Below are 18,455 nucleotides of genomic sequence, written 5' to 3'. Positions count from 1 at the left end.
CCCCCCCCCTCCCAGGCAACGACGACAACGACATCAGAGGAAACGGGGGAGGCGAGCAGCGAGACGGGTGGTTTCACGACATGGCACTCCCCGGCCGCGACGCCGTCGACATTGGACAAGGCGGCGGTGAAGAAGGCGTTTCGGAAAAGGAGGACCGACTCACCATATCGCATAGCTCTGGCCGCCCGAGTGCCCTCGCTGGAGCAACATGCCCAAGGCGCCGACGCTCATGGTCATCTGCGCCACGCCGGCAGACCACCACGCCAGCTCGGTCGTGTCCCTCGCCTCGAGGCCCTTCCACGTCTTGCCGAATTTGAGGCCGTAGCCGCGATGAGGCTCCCTCAACCACCACCACGCGAACAGGGTGTTGGTGACGAGGCCAAAGGCGAACACGAGGCCCAGCAGCAGGGGCACGTTGCGGGCGACCAGCGGCGATGCGGCATTCGACCTGCGTCCGTACTTGAGCGTCGTGTACAGCACGGGCAGGTCGAGGGCGAGCCACATTATGAACCCGGCGAATTCGAGCCACTCCTCGGTCACGTAGAAGGCGTACACCATCTCCCACGAGAGGTTGATGCCCAGTGCGAGCAGGGGGATGGGCGTGTCGCGCGTCCGGAGAGAGCGTCGCGCCATGAGGGCGTAGCAGACGAGCCAGCAGACGACGCCCGCGCCCAGGAGCGTCGTGGATGCCGGGATGAGCCAGGCCGGGGCTGCGGGGGGCGGCACGTCACTTGATCCCATTGTCTTTTGCGTTGCCTCTGGGCCGGCTTTGGATGGGGGTGGCGGTGGCGATGGCGATGGCCGTGGAAGGTGCACATGTGGTGGTGGTCGTGGTGGTGATGAGTCGTGACGGAGAGAAAATCTGACATGCAAGGAGGGAGATGGAAAATGGGGAGCCCCCGATGGTGAGGCCGGCGGAAAGGATGCAGGTGCCGACGGATTTGGACTCGATTCTGGTTCCACCCCGGCAGGAACAGCTGCTGGGATATGCAGCAGACGAAGAGAAGCTTATTTGTAGTTGCATGATGTCGGCGTTTCGACGGACGGCGCATGCATGAGCTTTGCGCCGTCCCTGGGCCTCTGCAAACAAATGGACACTTGAAGTGCGTCACGACGACGCGTCTGGCCCGCGCGCGCTTTAGGGTAGGCGATTGATATCGTCATCCAAAAATTCTACCTCACCCATCCATCCAGCTTGGTCCGTACCATAACAGCGGGAAGGCATCTGCTGAGCTCGTTTGATGAAACGTAGAAGCCCATTATTCACTACTTGGAAACTGTCTTTGCTATGCTCGCTCGTCAATCGTGACCATGTACTCGCGTGTTTCACAGGGAGCTCCGTATAACAACCTGGCAGTGACGCGTTGCATCATCGTCATTTCCTGCGTCCTCGTCCTCGGCCCTCTCGCCGTCCCCGTCGAGAGAGTCCACACTCCCTCGCACATACCCCAACAAAATGTCTTGCGACAAAGCCGTTGCCAAGACGTCCTCGTCCACGGGGAGACGTGCGGCGCGGGCTTCGAATATCCTTTGCCGGATACGCGTAGAGCTGGGATATGGCGTATCCGGAGAACATGGCCGCCGGCAAGGCACAAAGTAGTATCGGCGCAAGGGTCGTCTCACTGTCAAAGCCGACCATAGACTGACTCCCTCCATCACATTGGCTTTGCCGCAACTTGTTAGCGCACGCATTTTTTTTTTCCCACGGAGCCCACGGAGCCGAAGCCCACCACTTACGTCTGCATGTGAGTTGAAGAGAGCCCCGAGAGAGATCATCGGTATCCTCACCAAAAACTACTTGAACCCACTCGAAGCAGCCCGGCATCTGTCGAAGCGTATATTCGCAACGGAAATCCACAGGCCGGGACACGTCAGACGTGATGGCCTCGCTGCAGTTCCACTCGCCGGGGTCGTAAATTGCCCTAGTGCTGATCCAATCCGCGCCCACTAGGAGCAGAAACGTCAGACTGATGTTCTCCTTTCTCAGATTATCCTGCAGTTGTTCCTGGAACATTGCCAGGGCGGAGCGCGACCCCGTGAATATCCATGCCTTGTTTTCCGGGAACCCAACGGCTCTTCTCCAAAGAGTCGAGCGCTGAGACTTGGCCAGATCGAGGGTTGCTGGCTCTTCCATGGTCTTGTCTTGAACTTGTTCGTCATCGTGCGGCACGATGACGACTCCCCTGATGCTGAGAGTCTTCTTCGTGGCAGTGAGGATGCTTTCGAGAAGCTGGAGATGACCTTCGTGAGCAGGATTGAAGGCGCCTGGGAATAACAGGACTCTGTTCCTGTCTCCTGCGTCGATGAGAGAGGATTCAATATCCTGGTTGCCGGTGAAGGGGGGGATGTCACTTCGAATGCCCATGTTGCACTGCGTGCAGGCTTCGTGAATGTAGTCCCATATTGTCTTGGCCATGTTTCCGCCACAAGTGATGGGTTGGGAACTTGTAATGGCGGAGGAAAATATGTCAGACGGCAACAAATAATGCAGAAAAGGATTTGCCAAGGGTTGAGTTTCCCGCTGGTTCTTGACTGAGAATGAAAAAGACTTTAGGCTCGCTGACTTTTTACCTGCACAAGTAGATGGATGGGATCACGAGAAGCGGTCCAAACAACGGCCTTGATTCTGCTATGCATAAGTCAGAGCCTGGAGGCAGGGCTGGGAACAATGGCGATTCTTGGAAAGAGTTGGCCTGACGTCAAACCGTTGCCCCGAATCACTCCGCACTTGCCAGAAAAGTCGACAAAAAGACGATTGCGAGCGCCTGCGGAGTGTTTAAAGCGTGACGATGAAAGACAGTCCGTAGGACAGATATTATCAATGATTATAGAAAAGGAAGTACTGAGTAACTTGTGGTTGAAACAACGAAATGCTGATCAAGGTCCCGAGTTGTGCCAATTGTACGCTCAGAGGAAGACAATGTTCCGGCTCACATCAACAAGGTTTGGCATCACGTCATGAATTTGAAAACACTGCAACATGCCGAGTGCGAATGGCGATTCCGACATGCGTGGACGCGGAAATCCATTCTAGAAGGCCATTTCTGGTATTTCCAGGTCTAACGTCTCATGGGTAGTCCCTGTGTCTGGCAAATCGCAATATCCAACGCGGACACGTAGCTCGGCCCGAGGTCCAAGTTCAATGTCTGTGCTCATCATACACTGCCTCTTTTCTCGGTGCAGTCTATACAGCCGTCACAAACACGAGATACGTTTTCCACAGCGTAATTTAGGCAACCGCCGCGTAAAGCATCATCGTGAAGCAGAGCGCAAATACAGATTGGCCGTTCAAGACAAGCACAGACGCGGGCGAGCGCTTGACATCGCAGGTGACGAAGCCGTTTCTGCTGGATCCCGTGTGAGTAATGGCGCCTGCCAGCTTGCAATCTTTGGTGATGATGACTCGATCGGGTCCCGGAGCATCTGGTATGGTTAGCCAAGACAGGAAGGTTATGGACGAGGCAGATGCTTACCGCCAGAGTAAATTTCTCCATATGGGAGAAGAGGAAATTCAAAGTAGGGCGGAGGCCCGGTAAGTTCAATCTTCTCATGGTTCTGGTATTTGTGCGGGTATTCGTTTCTTCCAACTGTTTTGCGTTCCTGCAACAAACTGCACGCAGCGCTGACGGCCTTTTGGAGGTGGCGTGGCGTGTAATTAGCACCGCCACAGTTGGCCGTATCGCAGACAGCCAAGGCAATAAGCGAAAGGAAAAAGGCGAATGACAATCTCATCTTGGGGACACACGGTATTGTTTCGTCTGGGCGGATGTGTGCGGATGCGAATCTAAGCTCGGGAGTCGGGACTTGGGTGCGACGACCGATAAAGGTAGTTTGCAAGAAACCAAGTTTGGTACGGCAACTTTAAGTTTTGGGAGAGACGGCCTAATTAATGTAGGCCAGTACTTCCTTGCTGCTGGAGTGCAAATCTCGTTCACGGGCGTCGCCGTCGATCTTCTGGCTGAACTGCAACCCCGAATGGACTGTTCAATGCTCAATGGACCGGGAACAAAAAGGAAAAAAAAATGGGAAAAGGAAGAAAAAACCACGGACAGGGCCCAGTACCGGCGGCGCCTTTGATCCACTGGGGCACCTGGTGCTGGTGAATGACGCTTGCCGCAATATGTCCTTGATTGACATGCGAAGCTGGGCGTGGTCGCTGTCCGTGTCCAAACTCCAGATGTGGCAGGAATAGCCTCACGATGCAGGGCGTGACAGGGAACAAGATACCACGGTATTAGTTGCCGCCTCTCGTTTTGACGTGGGATGTAGGGGGCCATTCGCGCCCTGATTGACGATCAAAGAAGCCGAATTTGTTTGTCGACGCGGCATGTGAAATCCATGGTCGTCGAGGCCTGGGACTGTGTGAAAGGGCTTTGAAACTGTCTTGACCTGCAAAATGGTGTTTCCATATCTCTTTCAAGGGATCCGAAAACGCCGAGTTGGTCATGTGATTACGTGCTCGGTTGCTCCTTCCCCGGGGCGGACAATGGAGTCGGACTGATGGAGAGTCGACATGACCGCATGGTTCCAGACACATGCATCATGTCGCATCCCCGGTGTCATGGCCAAGGTGCCATGCCCCATGCACGGATGTTGGTTGACACCTCACATGTACAGAGTTGTTATTATGTAGTTACTGACTATTCGGAACCGTCGAGTTTCCTAGGGCAGCTGCAGCAAGCCGCACAAACGCAGGCTTTTCGGCGGATCAATTCCAACCTGATGAGCACCAAAGGCACACACCGACGGGCAACTCTGATCAGGCAGTCCTGGCTCCACGTGCCAACTCGAGCTGCTCTCTCTTCTGTCTCCGCGCAAACTGGTCGTTGCTGGCCATGTGTCATCCAATCGTTTCCCTGACCGTGTAACTATCGATCTGCACAGCCAAAAACGGCGTTCCTGAGGGTGTCACACGAGAACTGCCGCCGACAGCTCTTCGCGCTCGACTCGGTTGTCCGCAGGTTGCAGATGGAGAGGCCCGTGTCTGCAGTGGTCATGCGGCATTCTCTCAACCGCCAACACGCCGTTCCCCTCTCTCGCGACAGAATCATGATGCCGCGATGCGTGGTGGACACCGACAGCCGCGGGTGAGATGAAAGCCAGCTACAGCCATGGTCCGGAATGAAGACGCTCAGCCGCCCGATACTGGTGCTAACCGCAATGTCTATCGAGTATGAGTTGTTGAGTTGTTGCGAGCGAGTGCGAATGGTGGGAAGACCCCGAATGGACGGAGAGATGCAGAAACCCAGAGACGGACAGGACAGGACAGTCTTGCATATTGGTGTTTGGGAGGCGCTCTGCGACGTTTTTTAGACATGGCTGTCAACTAGTTTTGCTTTGGCCGGCCCGGATAGTAGTCCCATTTCCAAGATGGAGTACATGAATTTGGCCTCGAACCCATGAGCTCCGCGCCTGCTCGGCCGGTCCGTCATTAATTTGCCAGCCACGTAACTTACTCGGCAGGTGAATCTCCGAGCACACGCGACGATGCAGTAGAGTTGTAGTTGTGCTGGGAGACAATAACCTTCGTCCCAACCCGGCCACCACCACGCATCGTCCCGCGACTGCCTGGGGTTCATGCCCGTCCCTCACTCAGCCGCGAGCGGCATCGAACTCTCGACTGCGGCCTTGGCAGCTCCTTCATCAGCGTCACCTTCGTTTCCTTCCCTTTACCGCACATGCACACGTGCGAAACACGCTGTTGGTGCTGAGGCGGCTCACACTCGTAGCGCGTCAGACGTCCAGTTCGGCGACTGCAAGACGCTCCAAAGTTGGTGGTCTCAAGTGCTTCGCTGTCTTTGGCTTTCGGGCGCCACATCCCAGTCCCCCAGGAAGCAGCTCGTCACATCGCGAGTCTCCATCCGTGCCGCATGTGGGCTTTGCGGCGTCTCATGCGTGCAACCGACCGCAAATTTCCTCAACAACGGCCGTCCTCGCTGGCACCCTCTTGATCTCTCCCTCTCCCTCTCCCTTCCATCTCCCTCTCCCTCTGCCCCCTCTCCACCTCTGATCTCTCGGCCTGTTCTCGCCATCGGCGCCGTCAGACTTGATCAGCGACGGATGCTCGACAGGAAGCTCTCGCTCCCCTGTTGTTGCCTGCCTGCCTGCCTGCCTGCCCGCCAACTGGCCTCCCTCTCGACCTCGAGACGCAAGAGCTGCGTCGTGGCGTTGCCCGGTCCGTCGTGCGCACCAAGGCCTCTCTCAGCGCTGGGCCCGACTGCCATGCGCCGACTCTGACGGGACGCCTCTGACGAAGGGGTCGTGTGCGTGTCCCTGGAATCCGGGGGCCATGAATCATCATTGATCGAGCATCGTTCCCGTCGCCTCTTCTGATCCATCTTTTTTTCCTGGCCCGGCATCCCTGTTCGTTCGTCTCTCGGGCGTGCCTGCCTCCTCTCCAGTTCATTTGCTGCACAAGTGGAGGCGGCCGTCGTCGCGCCCCATCGGAAGCTAAAAACTCGGTACGACCATGGATCCAAGACACGGCCAGCCTGCTCCCGTGCCACGGCGGTCCAAGTCCAAGTCGTCGAGCTCCAACGCCAACGCCAACGCCAACGCCAGCTCCGTCTCCGTTTCCATCTCCAAGCCGAGCTCCAACGGCCCTTCGCATTTCCCGCCAGCCTCCATCGTCGTCTCGCCCCCCGTGCATCCTGCCCAGCATCACCCCTTTGCGACGCACACGTTTGCGCCCGCCCCTGCCTACGCTGCCGACCCTCGTCGACCCTCGGACGCTTCGTACTACCCGCCGCCCGGCCGCGCCAGCTTGCCAGCTCCCGACCTTGGCCACAACCACTCGCAGCCGCACTCGCATTCGCACTCGCGCGCCCAGAGCGCTTCGTCGCTCCCCCCGCTCCCGCCCGCCAGGGACCACGGCCGCATCATGCCTCCTCCGCCGACGTCGCCCTCGCAGGGCCAGCAAGGAGGTGGCCAACCGCCGCCGCATCACCACCACCAGCAGGCGCAGAACGCCGTGAGCTACGGCCCCGTTCCGCCTCGTCCGCCTCCCCTTTCCGTTGGGTCGTCTGCTTCGTTCCCGTCCGGGAGGGAACTCCCGGCCTTGGGCTCCGTCGCCAGGTCGGCAGGCGGCCCGGGAAGCAGCTCCATGTCGATATCTTCTATGCTCGGCGGACCGCCTCCCGCCTCGCGTGATTCGCAACCGCCACAGCACTACTCATCCCACGGTCCTCCGCCATCATCGGCGCCGGGATACGGACCTGCCACGCAGGCCTCGCCGAGACTAACCTCTGCGTCATCCGAATACCCTCCGTTCCGCCGACCTCAAACTCCCGACCATCCGCGACCCTACGATTCCCGCGGCAGCGCGGCGCCCTCGCCTCACGGTCCCTTCGCGACCACGCCCGACTTGCAACGATACGGCACCCCCCAAAGCTATCATCAGCGCCACCCGTCTGCACCTGCCGATGCATCGCGAGAGCCAGGGAGAATGTCTGCCGGCCCGCCCCCGGCTCAGAACAAGCCGCCGCCGTATGGCGGTATGCCACCGCGGCCTCTGGACGTGGGCCGGCCAGACGACCCCTACGCAAGAAGAGACGATGGAAGACCGCCTGCAGCCATGGATCACAATCCTGAACGGCCGGGTCTGAGGCCATACCCTTACGATGAACGGTTCCGCCCCGACAGAGATCGACAGCCAGCTCCCGAGGCTCGCGAGAGAGAAGGCAGGGAGCGGGCCTACTCGGGAGGTGGCGATCCGCGTCGGCAGCACATGTCTCCTCACGAGCTGGGACAACGGGACACGCACCCCGGACAGTCTCCGTACGGACGCCCTCCAGAGCACCGAGATGCCCGCGACCAGTGGGGACGGCCAACAACAAGTTCAGACCCGAATTACAGACCGCCTGCTGAACATCAACGACCGCAACATCCCGAGTACTCCCCTGTGCCCGGGCCATACACTCACCACGGGCCGCCGTATCCGAGTTCCACGCCGGATCGATACCCGCCGACCTCGCATCCTCCTCCACCTCACCCACCTGGGAACGCGCCGGCGCCGCCTCCACAGTCATACGAGGCTGACCGAGCACGCATGGATCAAGTTCACACTCATCCGCCTCAGCCTCAAGCTCCTTCCCGCCGTGAAGAGCCGCCTCCGCCACCAGCCGGCCCAGGTTATGGCACTTCTCAAGGCCCGCCGTTTGATTCGCCTCGCAAGGCAGGTGACGACCATCACGGGCCAAACGGATTGCAACGGAATCTATTAGCCGTCCAAGACATCAATCGCAAGGGTCGAATGTCCCCTCTCCCGCAAGCAGTCCAAGGTGCACAACCACAACAACCTGGCCCTGCGGCCGAGCCCGGCATCAAGAGCGAATTTGGTCGCATGTTCTCCGGCATTGGGAGTGGCGTCAGTGGCATCGGCATGTCCAGCCCGGTGACGTCCTCGGCGGCGACAGCCTTCCCAAGTCAAACATCACATCCTGGGGTTGCCAAGCGCGAAGACATTGAAAATGCCGGGGCTGACTCGGGGCCCGACAATGGAAGGGGCGCAAAGCCTGGGAGAAGACGGAAGTTGAAGGATGAACATGCTCACGACGACGATAGCTCTGGTAGACTTACTCCTGCTGGACGAGCAAACAAACGTGCCAAACCGCATCAGCACCATCACCACCAGTACGTGACATCTTACTCAGCTCCAAACATGGCTCGGTGCTAACCGATGTTGCAGTCATCACCATCACCACCACCACCACGGGCAAGATTCTGTACCATCACCGGCCACTGCAGCTGCCCAGTCCAAGAATCTAAAGGGAAGCACTCCAACGGCTCCGCCGACTGACAAGGCTCACCATCACCACCACCACCACCACGGCCAAAAGGCCGGGGCTTCCGCGCCGGCCACCCAGACCAAGTCTGCGCCTCCCGTCATTCCACCAAAGACGAAAACGGTAGTAGCCTCCAAGCTCGTGTTGGACTCGGTCGCCAATCGCGCAAGGCATCATCTCGGAGATTTCATATACGATCCCCAGCTGAAGCCGGGCCGACTACTTCCGAACACTCCCACGCACAGAGGGTTCTCGTCGAATCCCAAGCCACTCCCCTGGGATATCATCCAGAACAATGAGAATTGCACACTCACAGTCAAGGTTCCCCTCGTTCACCTCTCTCCCTTAGCTCGCGAGGAAATCACGGCCCGAGCCTATCTGTGGGGCACAGACGTTTACACTGATGATTCGGACGTGGTGGCGGCTTGCATCCACGGCGGATGGATAAAGGGTGAGTGGACAGACGACGTGGATACGGCCATGCTGGACCTGGACCAGGGAGCGGCCGAGGGCGGCAAGCGCAAGACCAAGAATCCAACCCCCCCGGAGCTGCTGAGTCGAGAATCGGAGGATGCCATCACTGCGCCGCCGCCTTTGGGACCCATGGACATCCCAGCAAGCCGCGATTTGCTCGTCAATGTTCTGATCCTGCCTCGACTTGTCAAATACTCGGCATCTACGCGATTCGGCATTTCCAGCCGGGAGTTTGGGGGCCAACATGGCAGTCGACACTCTGTCCACGACGGCATCAGTTACATGATCAAGAGCATCCGATGGGTGGAAAACGGCGCGCAGCCCCAATCGAGGCTACGCGGCGAGGCTAGAAGGCAACGCATGCGCAAAGCAATGCAAGAAGTCTCAGCTAGCTTTGGCAATATCCACGGGCCTGACGTGGAGCCGATCAGGGACAATTCGTCGCCTCTGAGAGGCGACATCAGCGGCAACTGGAGAAGGAAGGATCAGACCGAGGCGCCTGCGGAGGCGGCAGACGACAATCCGGACCAGGAACGCGCGGGGAGCGAGGGAAACAAGGAGAACCAGAACCGCGTGGCGACGACACAGCTGACGACACAGCCCGGGGAGCCGGAAGAGCCACCCAAGGAGACGAGGCAAACGCCGCCGGTCCAAGACGTCGAAACGGTGAAGGAAGTGGGGCGAGAGAAGAAGGAGTCGGACACTGTAGAAGAAAAGTGACTGCTTTCAACTTTGGTTCATTGTCATTGTTATCAAAACTGCGGGATACCTAGAAGATGGCGTCTGGATGACATGTCTTGTCAAACATTTACAAGGTGTAAGAATACCGACTATCAAGGAAGCAGATGGACTAGGAGGAGGAGGAGGAGGAGGAGGATGTGTGGCGTGCCGCCTATATTGTACAGATTTGCCACGGCCTTGTGGTGCACATGTGAGGGAGGCGGGAGAAGCTTGCCTCTCTGTCCAACCGTAATCGCCATCGATGCCGTGGCCCCCGTCTCTTATCATTGCCTCACGCCCCGGGGGAGGGCCCCTCGTGACATGCTGATGCCCGTCTTTGGCTGTCGTCAGACGTTGTCTCGCGGCCCGGCCGTCTCCGCCGTCGGTCTGCTGAAGACGCAGTCCATCCGGCCCTGGGAAGTATCGGCAGAGCGGCAGTTGCCGGCTCGTGGGGACGCCTCTCCTGGGGAGCTAAAAATCCGTCACCCGCCCATTGTAGCTCCAGTCGCCGCGGCCCCCCCACCGCAGAGGCTCGTTCTTGGGACCGCCGACCTCGCCCGTCGTGGGATTCTTGTCGCCGTCAAACTCGGGCGGTGCGCCGCGACGCAGGGCCGGGTTGACGCCCTCCTTTTCCGCGGGGGTATTTGCCTGCGCCTGGGACTGGGCCCGAGCGGACGCCGGGTCGGCGGCACCGCTGCCGTCGTCGTTGTCGGGTCGGAAGGCGGACGAGACGGCGGCGTCGCGTTGCAGACGCTCAAACTCGGCCTGCTGCGAGGCGGGGAGCGCAGGGGGCGCAGGGCGGGTCCGGAAGGACGAGTACGCGCGCGCGCGAGGGGCGGCGCGGACGAGGATCGCGCCGAGGGCCGTTGGAGGATTCATTGTTGCGGCGGGCGAAACAGGGCGTCTGGCTGGCCGCGCGGTGTTGCGGAGATGGTCGTGGCGAGGACGAGGCGAGGGGGGGGGTGCGCACGACGCCGACTAAGTAGTTGACTACTGCTCGGCTATCCCGCTCGCCGTGTCTGGTTGGTCAATGTCCGAGAACCCTAACCCTGATAGTGTCTTGCAAGAGTCGGCATCCACCGAAGCCGGAGCTCCACCGGAATCACTCGACCGCTTCGGGGTTAGGGTTGGGGAAGTAAATGCAAAGGGTCTGCAGATGCCTTTCTGCCTTGCCATGTACGCCAAAGCACTGGCTTTTTACTGCTGAATCTTGGTGGCTGCGGCTGCCCCGAACTGGCGAGCCGCTTGGGCTTTCACGGATCGAGTTGGCAATTTTGGCGCAACAGTAAGGAAGGGCATTCGGTATTTGGAGTTTGATGCGGGTTTCTCTTTGGGGACGGCGATCAGTTGTCACCCCCCGGCCGCCCTTTTCTTTCTCGTCTTTTGTTTTTGGTCTTTTTTTTTTTTTTTCCCTCGGCGCGGCTCTTTGGAAGCTATTCTGCATGACGATGCGAGATGAATTCGAATAGTCGGGTCGAGGCTCAGACGCGGGGCGTATCGTGGGACGCCCCTGGGGGTTTTATAACGAAGCGTTTAAGTCAAGAAACGGGAGACGCACGCATGAGATGGTGATTATTAAGGGTTAAGTGTCAAATTAGTAGTAGACTATCTAGTAATAGCTGATTACCTGCAGAGAAAAAATCAAAAATGCAAACATCGTACACTCAGATCATGCCCTTTGACAGGCACCATGGGAACCTTGACGGAGCTTCCACGACCAAGGACCCGTCCCGCGATAGATGAAGGGCATGATGTCCTCTTGTCTGGCGTTGTTCCGACCATTAATCCACGAGCAGCCCGTACAATCCATGGTCGCAACAATCCAGTGCTAAGAAAGAGACGCCGAGGCCAGGATGGCGAGTTGACGAGTTTGCTTGTCCATCTTGGCCCTCCGTGCAGGGGGGAACAAGACCCCGGCGCTCCTCTAGCACGCCCAGAGGCTGCACTTAGAGGACGAGGTTGGTGCAGGCGAGGTTGATGAGGCCCTAGACGGCGGGTTAGAAGGGTTCCAAGGCCATCATGTCACGGCTGTGTTCCGCAATGCGAGGAGTCTTACATTCTGGTCGCCAGGGCAGCAGGCAACCTGGTTGGTGCAGGCGGAGCTGATGGGAATGTCCAGAGCTGTTTGACGGGGTTAGCGGGCAAGTCGAGCCGAGCCGAGCTTGTTGAGCAAGGAGACGGGCTCACCGATGATGGGGATGCTGATGGCGTCGCAGTTTCCGCCCAAGAGATCGCCCAAGATGGAGGCGCCGGTGTCTCCCTTGTTGCAGCAGGAGAGCTTCTGGCCGTTGCCGCACTGGGCGGCGGCGTCCCTGACGCTGACCTTTTGCTTGTGGTCGCTGTTGACGTCGCCTCCGTGCTGGTGAGGAGCGGCCAGGGCGGTGGCGATGGTGGCGGCGGCGATGAAGACTTTGAAGAAGGCCATTTTGAAGTAGTTTGAGCGAGAGTCTGGCGGTGAAGCGCGAGAGAAGAGGTTGAATTAGTGTAGAGTAGAGATGAGATGATTGGAAAGAGTGTTGATTGTGTGAGTGATGAGGACATGTTGGGAATCGTGGTCTGGCCGTGGTGTATTTATAACTTTTTCGGCCCCTCGACGGACGCATGTGCTGCGTCGTGCGTGCCTGCGCTTCCTCCCATTGCATTGCATTCCACTCCCCTCCGGTAGCCAGCGTTGAAGCCGTGAAGCCGTGAAGCCGCTAGGGATATCGCGTTGTCCCCTCCCTTCCTTGGGCGTTTTCCGAGGCGGAACGAGGAGACGTCGGCAAGCGAGCAACGCGGCTAGGCTGGGCCACGGCCTGCTCCCTTGGAGTCGTGGCATCTGACCGGCGGTGCTGGCTGCGGGCGAAAATACTAATCAGGGATACGTTATTTGCCTAGCGGGAGAGATGGCGAAGGCTCTGCTGCCGCTTCCCTCGATCGAGCCTTGCCCGCTTGGAGGAAGGGGCACATCGGGCGACGGGCACCATCTCGAACCAGAACCGGCCAGCCGGCTAGCTCAAAAGGCAAAAAGGCGAAGAAAATGCCAACGGGGGCCCGACGTTGTGCGCGGCGGAATGCAGGGCAAGACTGGCATGGCAGGCAGCAGAGCTAGCTAGCGTTGCCTGTTTGAAGGAGGGAGGGAGGGCATTTGCTAGTTCTCGAAGAAGCTATCCCCAGGCATCCGATTGGCTTGGGGGCGAAAAATACTAATCGCATGCCGAAGTCACCGGCCAAATAAGCAACTAACCAGCTAACCAGCCAACGAAGCTGCCAGCTACCCTTTGCTACCTCTGATTGCCGAATCGTGGATGACAAGGGCGCCTTGCCCCTGGCCCCGAGCCCAGATCGAGTGCCTGGTCGTGAATGTGAGTGTGAGTGTGAGGCCATCTGCCCGGAGACGTCTCGTGGCGAGGGAATGCTGCAATTTGCCGCATCGTGGTGCGCTTCTAGTCCGTGTTTACTTGCGGCTTGGCAATGGAACGGTGCTTCGACGCCGCGGCCACGATGCCCTCGGAAGCATCGGCCAAATCTCCTCAGTCTCCATAACCAATGTCAACATCAACCGGCCCGTCGTGGACTTGGGGGACTAGCCCCCTCCTCCCCTCCCCCGGCGGAGCGATCAACCGGGCAGGTCCCGGGTTGACGTTGATGTTGATGTTGATGTTGATGCACGCGGGCACGTCAGATGCGCGGAGATGCCGATTCCAGGAAATGTACGCGTGGAGGACCGTGTCGACGACGCTCTTGAGAGCCAGCCCACGGCATCTACACAACCCGTCTGATCCGTGCCGTCGGCCTGGTTTCCCTCCGATTAGCCTTGATGCTCACGCTGCTTCGTATCGGGCATTGCTGATCTCTCACGGCTCTTGCTAGCGGTTTGCGGATGTAGGAAAACAAACAACACCGCCGGAGGAGGAGGTCACACCACATAGACAGACGTTCCACGTAGCTTCCGTCGGACGGTGGCCGCACAGAAGCCTTCTTGTAGTCTAGATGTACGGAGTAGTGAGGGTTGATTTGCGCTTTGCACGTCCTCCTCCTCCTCCTCTTGCGTCAGTCTGCCGCTCACACATGGCTTAGATCATATCATCTCCATCGCGGCTGCTTGCTTTTTGCGAGGCACGAGTCCGCGGAAACGCTACCCTATAGTTGGTAGTAGATGCGGCTCCGACACGTCTTGGAGCGTTCTCCGTCGTCTGACAGTCGCTGCAAGTTCAGGAAGAACATGGACGTTGAATCTTTCCCTGTTGAGTGCTTGCGGGCTTCTTTTGTGTTGTGGACTCTTTATCTTGGGCCTGTTCGTCCCGTGGAAGCCTTGATGTAATGAGGACTATACCAGAAAAAATGCTGTTGCGATTATCATTGGATGTGGCAAATTTCCCAGCTTGTACAATATAAACCGTGTAAAAGGCCTTGTCTGGGATTCAATTCTGTGCCTGCCAAGGTGTTTATTTTGAATCCTACTATTACAGGTTTCACGTATATCCACCAGAGATATGATGATGGATTGGTAATTTTCACATCTGCGCCAATCATTGGGTTTGAATCAAAGTTTGAATTATTTTCATTGGCTTCCTCGTCCGCGCGGACTCGCTCTGGGTCGCAACACTCTTGTATACCTGCGTCTGGGGGGCAATCGACGTGCCCTCTCTCGCCTGCCGTTGGGGCGACGCTCCGTTGAGGAACATGGCGATGAGCGTTGTCACGGATTCATGGCACGGAGATGTGACGAGCCTGTGGCTCGACTGGCATGTAGTCGTGTGAAGTCGCGGACGAGCAGGGGGCAGGGTTAGGGTTGCCGCAGTAGTGTAGTGTGTGAGGGAGGGCCTGCAAACGCGTCTCTTCTTCACCCCCCTTTGTGCTCGCGACACGACCAGCAGTGCGTCCGACTCCTTTCATTCCCTCATGTCATTCATACGTGTAGTCTACGGTGTCGTACTTGCTCTTTGCGCGAATCTTGGGTCCGTACCGGAACAGGACCCAGGGAATCGGGAGCAACGCCAACGCGAAGAAGCCGAGCAGACTGCAGGCCCAATCTATCCCGAGGCCCTCGTACACTGGGTCACGCAACTCATGTTAGCGGGTGGTTCGGCGGCCAGCCATCGCAGTCGCACCGCCCAGACACGTTACGTACTTTGGATGGTAAACAAGGGGAATGCCCCGGCAAACCCGTATCTAGCCAGCCCGTTTGCGCTCACGGCGCTGGCAATCACGTTGCCCTGATACGTATCGGACATGTACTGTATGGAGCTGACAAACACACAGAGATTGCCCCATGCAAATGGGAATATCGCAACGGCGGGGCTGGCCCAGCCAACGCTTGCTCTCGCCGTCCAGCCATACCAAAACAGCCCGACTGGAAGACCCAGACTGCCAATCATGGCCGGGTAGAGGCGGTGCTCGGGGGGTGTCTTGAGATGCGGGTACGATGCCAGTTTCCTGCGGTAGATGAAGACGTCGCAGAGAATAATGGTCAGGAAGCCGGCTACACACCCCGTGGCGATGGACAGGAACACCAGGCCAGACGACTCGAGACTGAAGCGGTACACGAGGCCGAATGTGTAAGGCACTCCCGCAAAGAAGCTGAAGAGGATGCCAAAGTTGACTGCGACGTAGAGGCAGAGAAACGTGACGATGGGTTCGGCAAAGAGCATGTGAACGGGTCGAATGACGGCCACACGGGCAAACTGCGAGAGCCTAGCCCCCGGGGGAGCCTTGGGAGGCAGCTGCAGGCCCCTTGTCTTGGCGAGCCGGCGCTTGACAATGGGGTTAAAGGTCTCGCGGAGAAAAGGGAGCTGGAGCATGCAGAAGACGGCCATCAGGATGAGCGTCCACTGCGTCCAGCGCCAGCCTTTTCTGCTGACGAGGAACGAGCCCATGACGGGCCTTGGTCCCCAAACAACGACAAACACAGTTAGCAAACGCCCGCGTCACCGTCGCCGGGATGGAAGAAGACATGAAGCCGCGTGTGCACGTACGTACCCGAGCCCGGGCCCCAAAAACGGCATCAGGATGAACACGGCCGAGGCCGGCCCTCTCGTCTTGGGCGGGAACGTCTCCGATATCGACGCCGACGGAACTGCCAGCACGGGCGACCAGCAGAAGCCGCTCATGAATCGGCAGAAACACAGCACGCCAAAGCTGTGCGTGAGCCCGGCGCCGAGCGCGAACAAGGAGCCCAGCGGCATAGTCAAGGCGTAGATTGGCAGGCGGCCGACGGTTTCGGAGAGCGGACCGCCGATGACGGGACCGAAGCCGAGGGCGAAGACGTACAACGCGACAGGCAGGATGGCAACGGTGCTGCTGACGTCGAATTCCGCCATGAGCTGCGCGCGGCCGGGGCTGAGGATCGAAGTTCCCGCGGACCTGGGACGCTGTTAGCCGTCATATCACCACGGACGTGGCCGCTGGCGGTTGCGTCTGCCTTACGCCATGAACCCCATGGCTGATATGCACGAAACGAGCATGAATTTCCTCCACGCGGGCCAGTTTAGGGGATTTGCGGCATCTCTTCCCCATTCATCGTCGGAAATGGGCTCCTTTGGCGCGTCGGTGTTTGCCTCTTCGTCCGCGTCTCCTCTGAAGGGCGACCCGCTGCCACGAGTCTTTCGCCGGGGGTATTGCTGCCATGAGCATTTTCAGGATCACTCGGTGCTTCTGTCCGCATTCTGCCCGGCTAGTTGTCCCGGCGATGTTTGATTACGCGCTTGGTCCTGGGCGGCGGTTTTTTCACCCGTGAGAGAAGGGGGCAACGCGTCAGCGTATGATGAGTGCGGCAGCCACCGTTGGCAAGATGAAGACAAGTTTATAACTCGATCTTGACGTCGGTGGTCTGTACAACGAGTATATGCATATGTGCCACTCCTTTTTTTCTTCTTTTGCTCGCGAAGCATAACATCGGGCGGCGGGACTGTCAATTTAAACATTGCGACGACTGAACGGAGTCGCACGAGGCAATAAGATATTTGTAACGATTCTACCACGTCTGTGGATTTGTAAACACGCTCGCCGGACTTCGCGTCACATCTTGCAGATCAGGTTAGCCTCACGAAGCTCTGATGATGGGTGGTCAAATTAGTAATAGGCAAAGGTGGTAAGAGCGGCTAATCGCTGCCGTATCCACTTTGCCGAGGTTCGGCGCTAACCGCGGAAGATGGGGCCGTCATCCGCGGCTCCCTTTTTACGTCTTCATTTGTCAACCATCTTCTCCGGCCGGTGAGATGAGACCGTCGCCCGGATGTGGAAGGGAGTGCGTAGGTGTTTCGCCATGTAATTACACAAGAGGTTAAATAACTTGTCTAACGTGATGGGCATTGTGTCGTGAAACAGCTGCATTGTGTGCTGGGCTTTGTCTTGGATGGGGTTGCGCGACAGTGTGATCCAAAAAAAAACGGGTACCCAGATACTTTATTCTCCGAGAACAGGAGGGAATCAACTTGTCCTTGCGTGAGCCCTCAGCAAGCAAGCCCTGTTCTTCGAGTACAACAGAGATGACGCCACACAATTCTTTTCGTGCCTGCCTGTACGTACTCCCTCGGCAACAGCAGCAATGCCCCGCGGGAAGATGTACGCAAGGAGGAAGCTTCTCTATGCGCTGCATCTAGGGTAGGGAGTTGGAGCCATAGTTGGACGGGCCGGGGGAACCCCAGAGTGTCTTATCAAGAGGCCGCTAGAGAATAAAATGCTACAGAGTTAAGAACATCGGCATTCTCTCGTGCTAGTGTTGAACCCCATTTAGGTGTCTATTAATGATAATGAATGAAAGAATGTTTAACAACACTAGCACTACTCTGTAACTATTTTTATTATTTTATTAAATTATTTCTAAACTAGTTTATATTACTTAAAAAAATATTTTATAGATATAAGTTATTATTATAATACTAATAATACTTAAACTTAGAGAAGTAACTTACTAATAAGCTTATTTTTAAGTTAAAATTTAATACTATAAGTCTTCTTTAGTAGAAATAATAAAAGTAATAATTAAAACTAACTTAAAAATAATTCTAAAATAGCTAGCTAATTTTATTTCTTAATTATTCCCTAGGGAACTATTCTACTATTTTAAAGTAAATAGTATACTATATAATTAAGTATAATACTAACTAGATATATATATAAATTAATTCTTATTTATTTCTTATAAATATAGTAATATATAATTAAGTTATTACTTTAAAACTATTATATTTAATTTTATAAAATTAACTTAAAGAAGTACTACTTTAGAGATAATAAAAAGTAATTAAATAATAACTTAGCTTATAAGTTACTATAGAAAATAGTTAAAACTAGTTATATAATAATTAATATTTATTTTATATAAAATAGTATTTAAACTATATTAATAGCTAAGCGCTATTATAAATACTATATAAGTTTATATAGTAAGGCGTAATGCCTTCTAAGGCGATTTTTATTCTTGCTCTTATACTGCTAACTGCTGCTGCTATTACTACTGCTAATACTATAGTTTAAACTATATATAATAAAGCT

The 18,455-nt window shown here is 56.5% G+C and overlaps 7 protein-coding genes across 7 annotated transcripts; 1 reads left to right on the top strand and 6 right to left on the bottom strand.

The window, feature by feature from the left end:
- Nucleotides 1-159: 159 nt before the first annotated feature.
- MAM_05252 (uncharacterized protein) lies at nt 160-741 on the bottom strand (the record flags this gene model as incomplete). Its single annotated transcript, XM_040824050.1, has 1 exon — nt 160-741. One exon carries the CDS (start codon nt 739-741, stop codon nt 160-162), a length of 582 nt encoding a protein of 193 aa, XP_040677762.1.
- Nucleotides 742-1,326: 585 nt separating this feature from the next.
- MAM_05251 (Rossmann-like alpha/beta/alpha sandwich fold protein) lies at nt 1,327-2,416 on the bottom strand (the record flags this gene model as incomplete). The annotated part of the gene is made up of 2 exons (XM_040824049.1): nt 1,327-1,664; nt 1,738-2,416. 2 exons carry the CDS (start codon nt 2,414-2,416, stop codon nt 1,327-1,329), a joined length of 1,017 nt encoding a protein of 338 aa, XP_040677761.1.
- Nucleotides 2,417-3,229: 813 nt separating this feature from the next.
- On the bottom strand, nt 3,230-3,732 carry MAM_05250 (guanyl-specific ribonuclease F1; the record flags this gene model as incomplete). Its single annotated transcript, XM_040824048.1, has 2 exons — nt 3,230-3,423; nt 3,474-3,732. 2 exons carry the CDS (start codon nt 3,730-3,732, stop codon nt 3,230-3,232), a joined length of 453 nt encoding a protein of 150 aa, XP_040677760.1.
- Nucleotides 3,733-6,469: 2,737 nt separating this feature from the next.
- Nucleotides 6,470-9,977, top strand: MAM_05249 (Histone deacetylation protein Rxt3; the record flags this gene model as incomplete). Its single annotated transcript, XM_040824047.1, has 2 exons — nt 6,470-8,631; nt 8,687-9,977. 2 exons carry the CDS (start codon nt 6,470-6,472, stop codon nt 9,975-9,977), a joined length of 3,453 nt encoding a protein of 1,150 aa, XP_040677759.1.
- Nucleotides 9,978-10,448: 471 nt separating this feature from the next.
- Nucleotides 10,449-10,856, bottom strand: MAM_05248 (FMP21-like protein; the record flags this gene model as incomplete). The annotated part of the gene is made up of 1 exon (XM_040824046.1): nt 10,449-10,856. The coding sequence occupies one exon, from the start codon at nt 10,854-10,856 to the stop codon at nt 10,449-10,451; it is 408 nt and encodes a 135-aa protein (XP_040677758.1).
- A 1,067-nt stretch (nt 10,857-11,923) lies between these two features.
- MAM_05247 (hydrophobin) lies at nt 11,924-12,402 on the bottom strand (the record flags this gene model as incomplete). The annotated part of the gene is made up of 3 exons (XM_040824045.1): nt 11,924-11,962; nt 12,034-12,098; nt 12,165-12,402. The coding sequence occupies 3 exons, from the start codon at nt 12,400-12,402 to the stop codon at nt 11,924-11,926; spliced, it is 342 nt and encodes a 113-aa protein (XP_040677757.1).
- Nucleotides 12,403-14,864: 2,462 nt separating this feature from the next.
- Nucleotides 14,865-16,399, bottom strand: MAM_05246 (Major facilitator superfamily domain, general substrate transporter; the record flags this gene model as incomplete). Its single annotated transcript, XM_040824044.1, has 4 exons — nt 14,865-15,013; nt 15,091-15,842; nt 15,939-16,322; nt 16,386-16,399. The coding sequence occupies 4 exons, from the start codon at nt 16,397-16,399 to the stop codon at nt 14,865-14,867; spliced, it is 1,299 nt and encodes a 432-aa protein (XP_040677756.1).
- Nucleotides 16,400-18,455: the final 2,056 nt, after the last annotated feature.

The sequence above is a fragment of the Metarhizium album genome (assembly GCF_000804445.1).
Source record: "Metarhizium album ARSEF 1941 chromosome Unknown scaffold_13, whole genome shotgun sequence".
NCBI lineage: Eukaryota > Fungi > Ascomycota > Sordariomycetes > Hypocreales > Clavicipitaceae > Metarhizium > Metarhizium album.
This window is presented reverse-complemented; position numbering and strand designations above follow the sequence as displayed.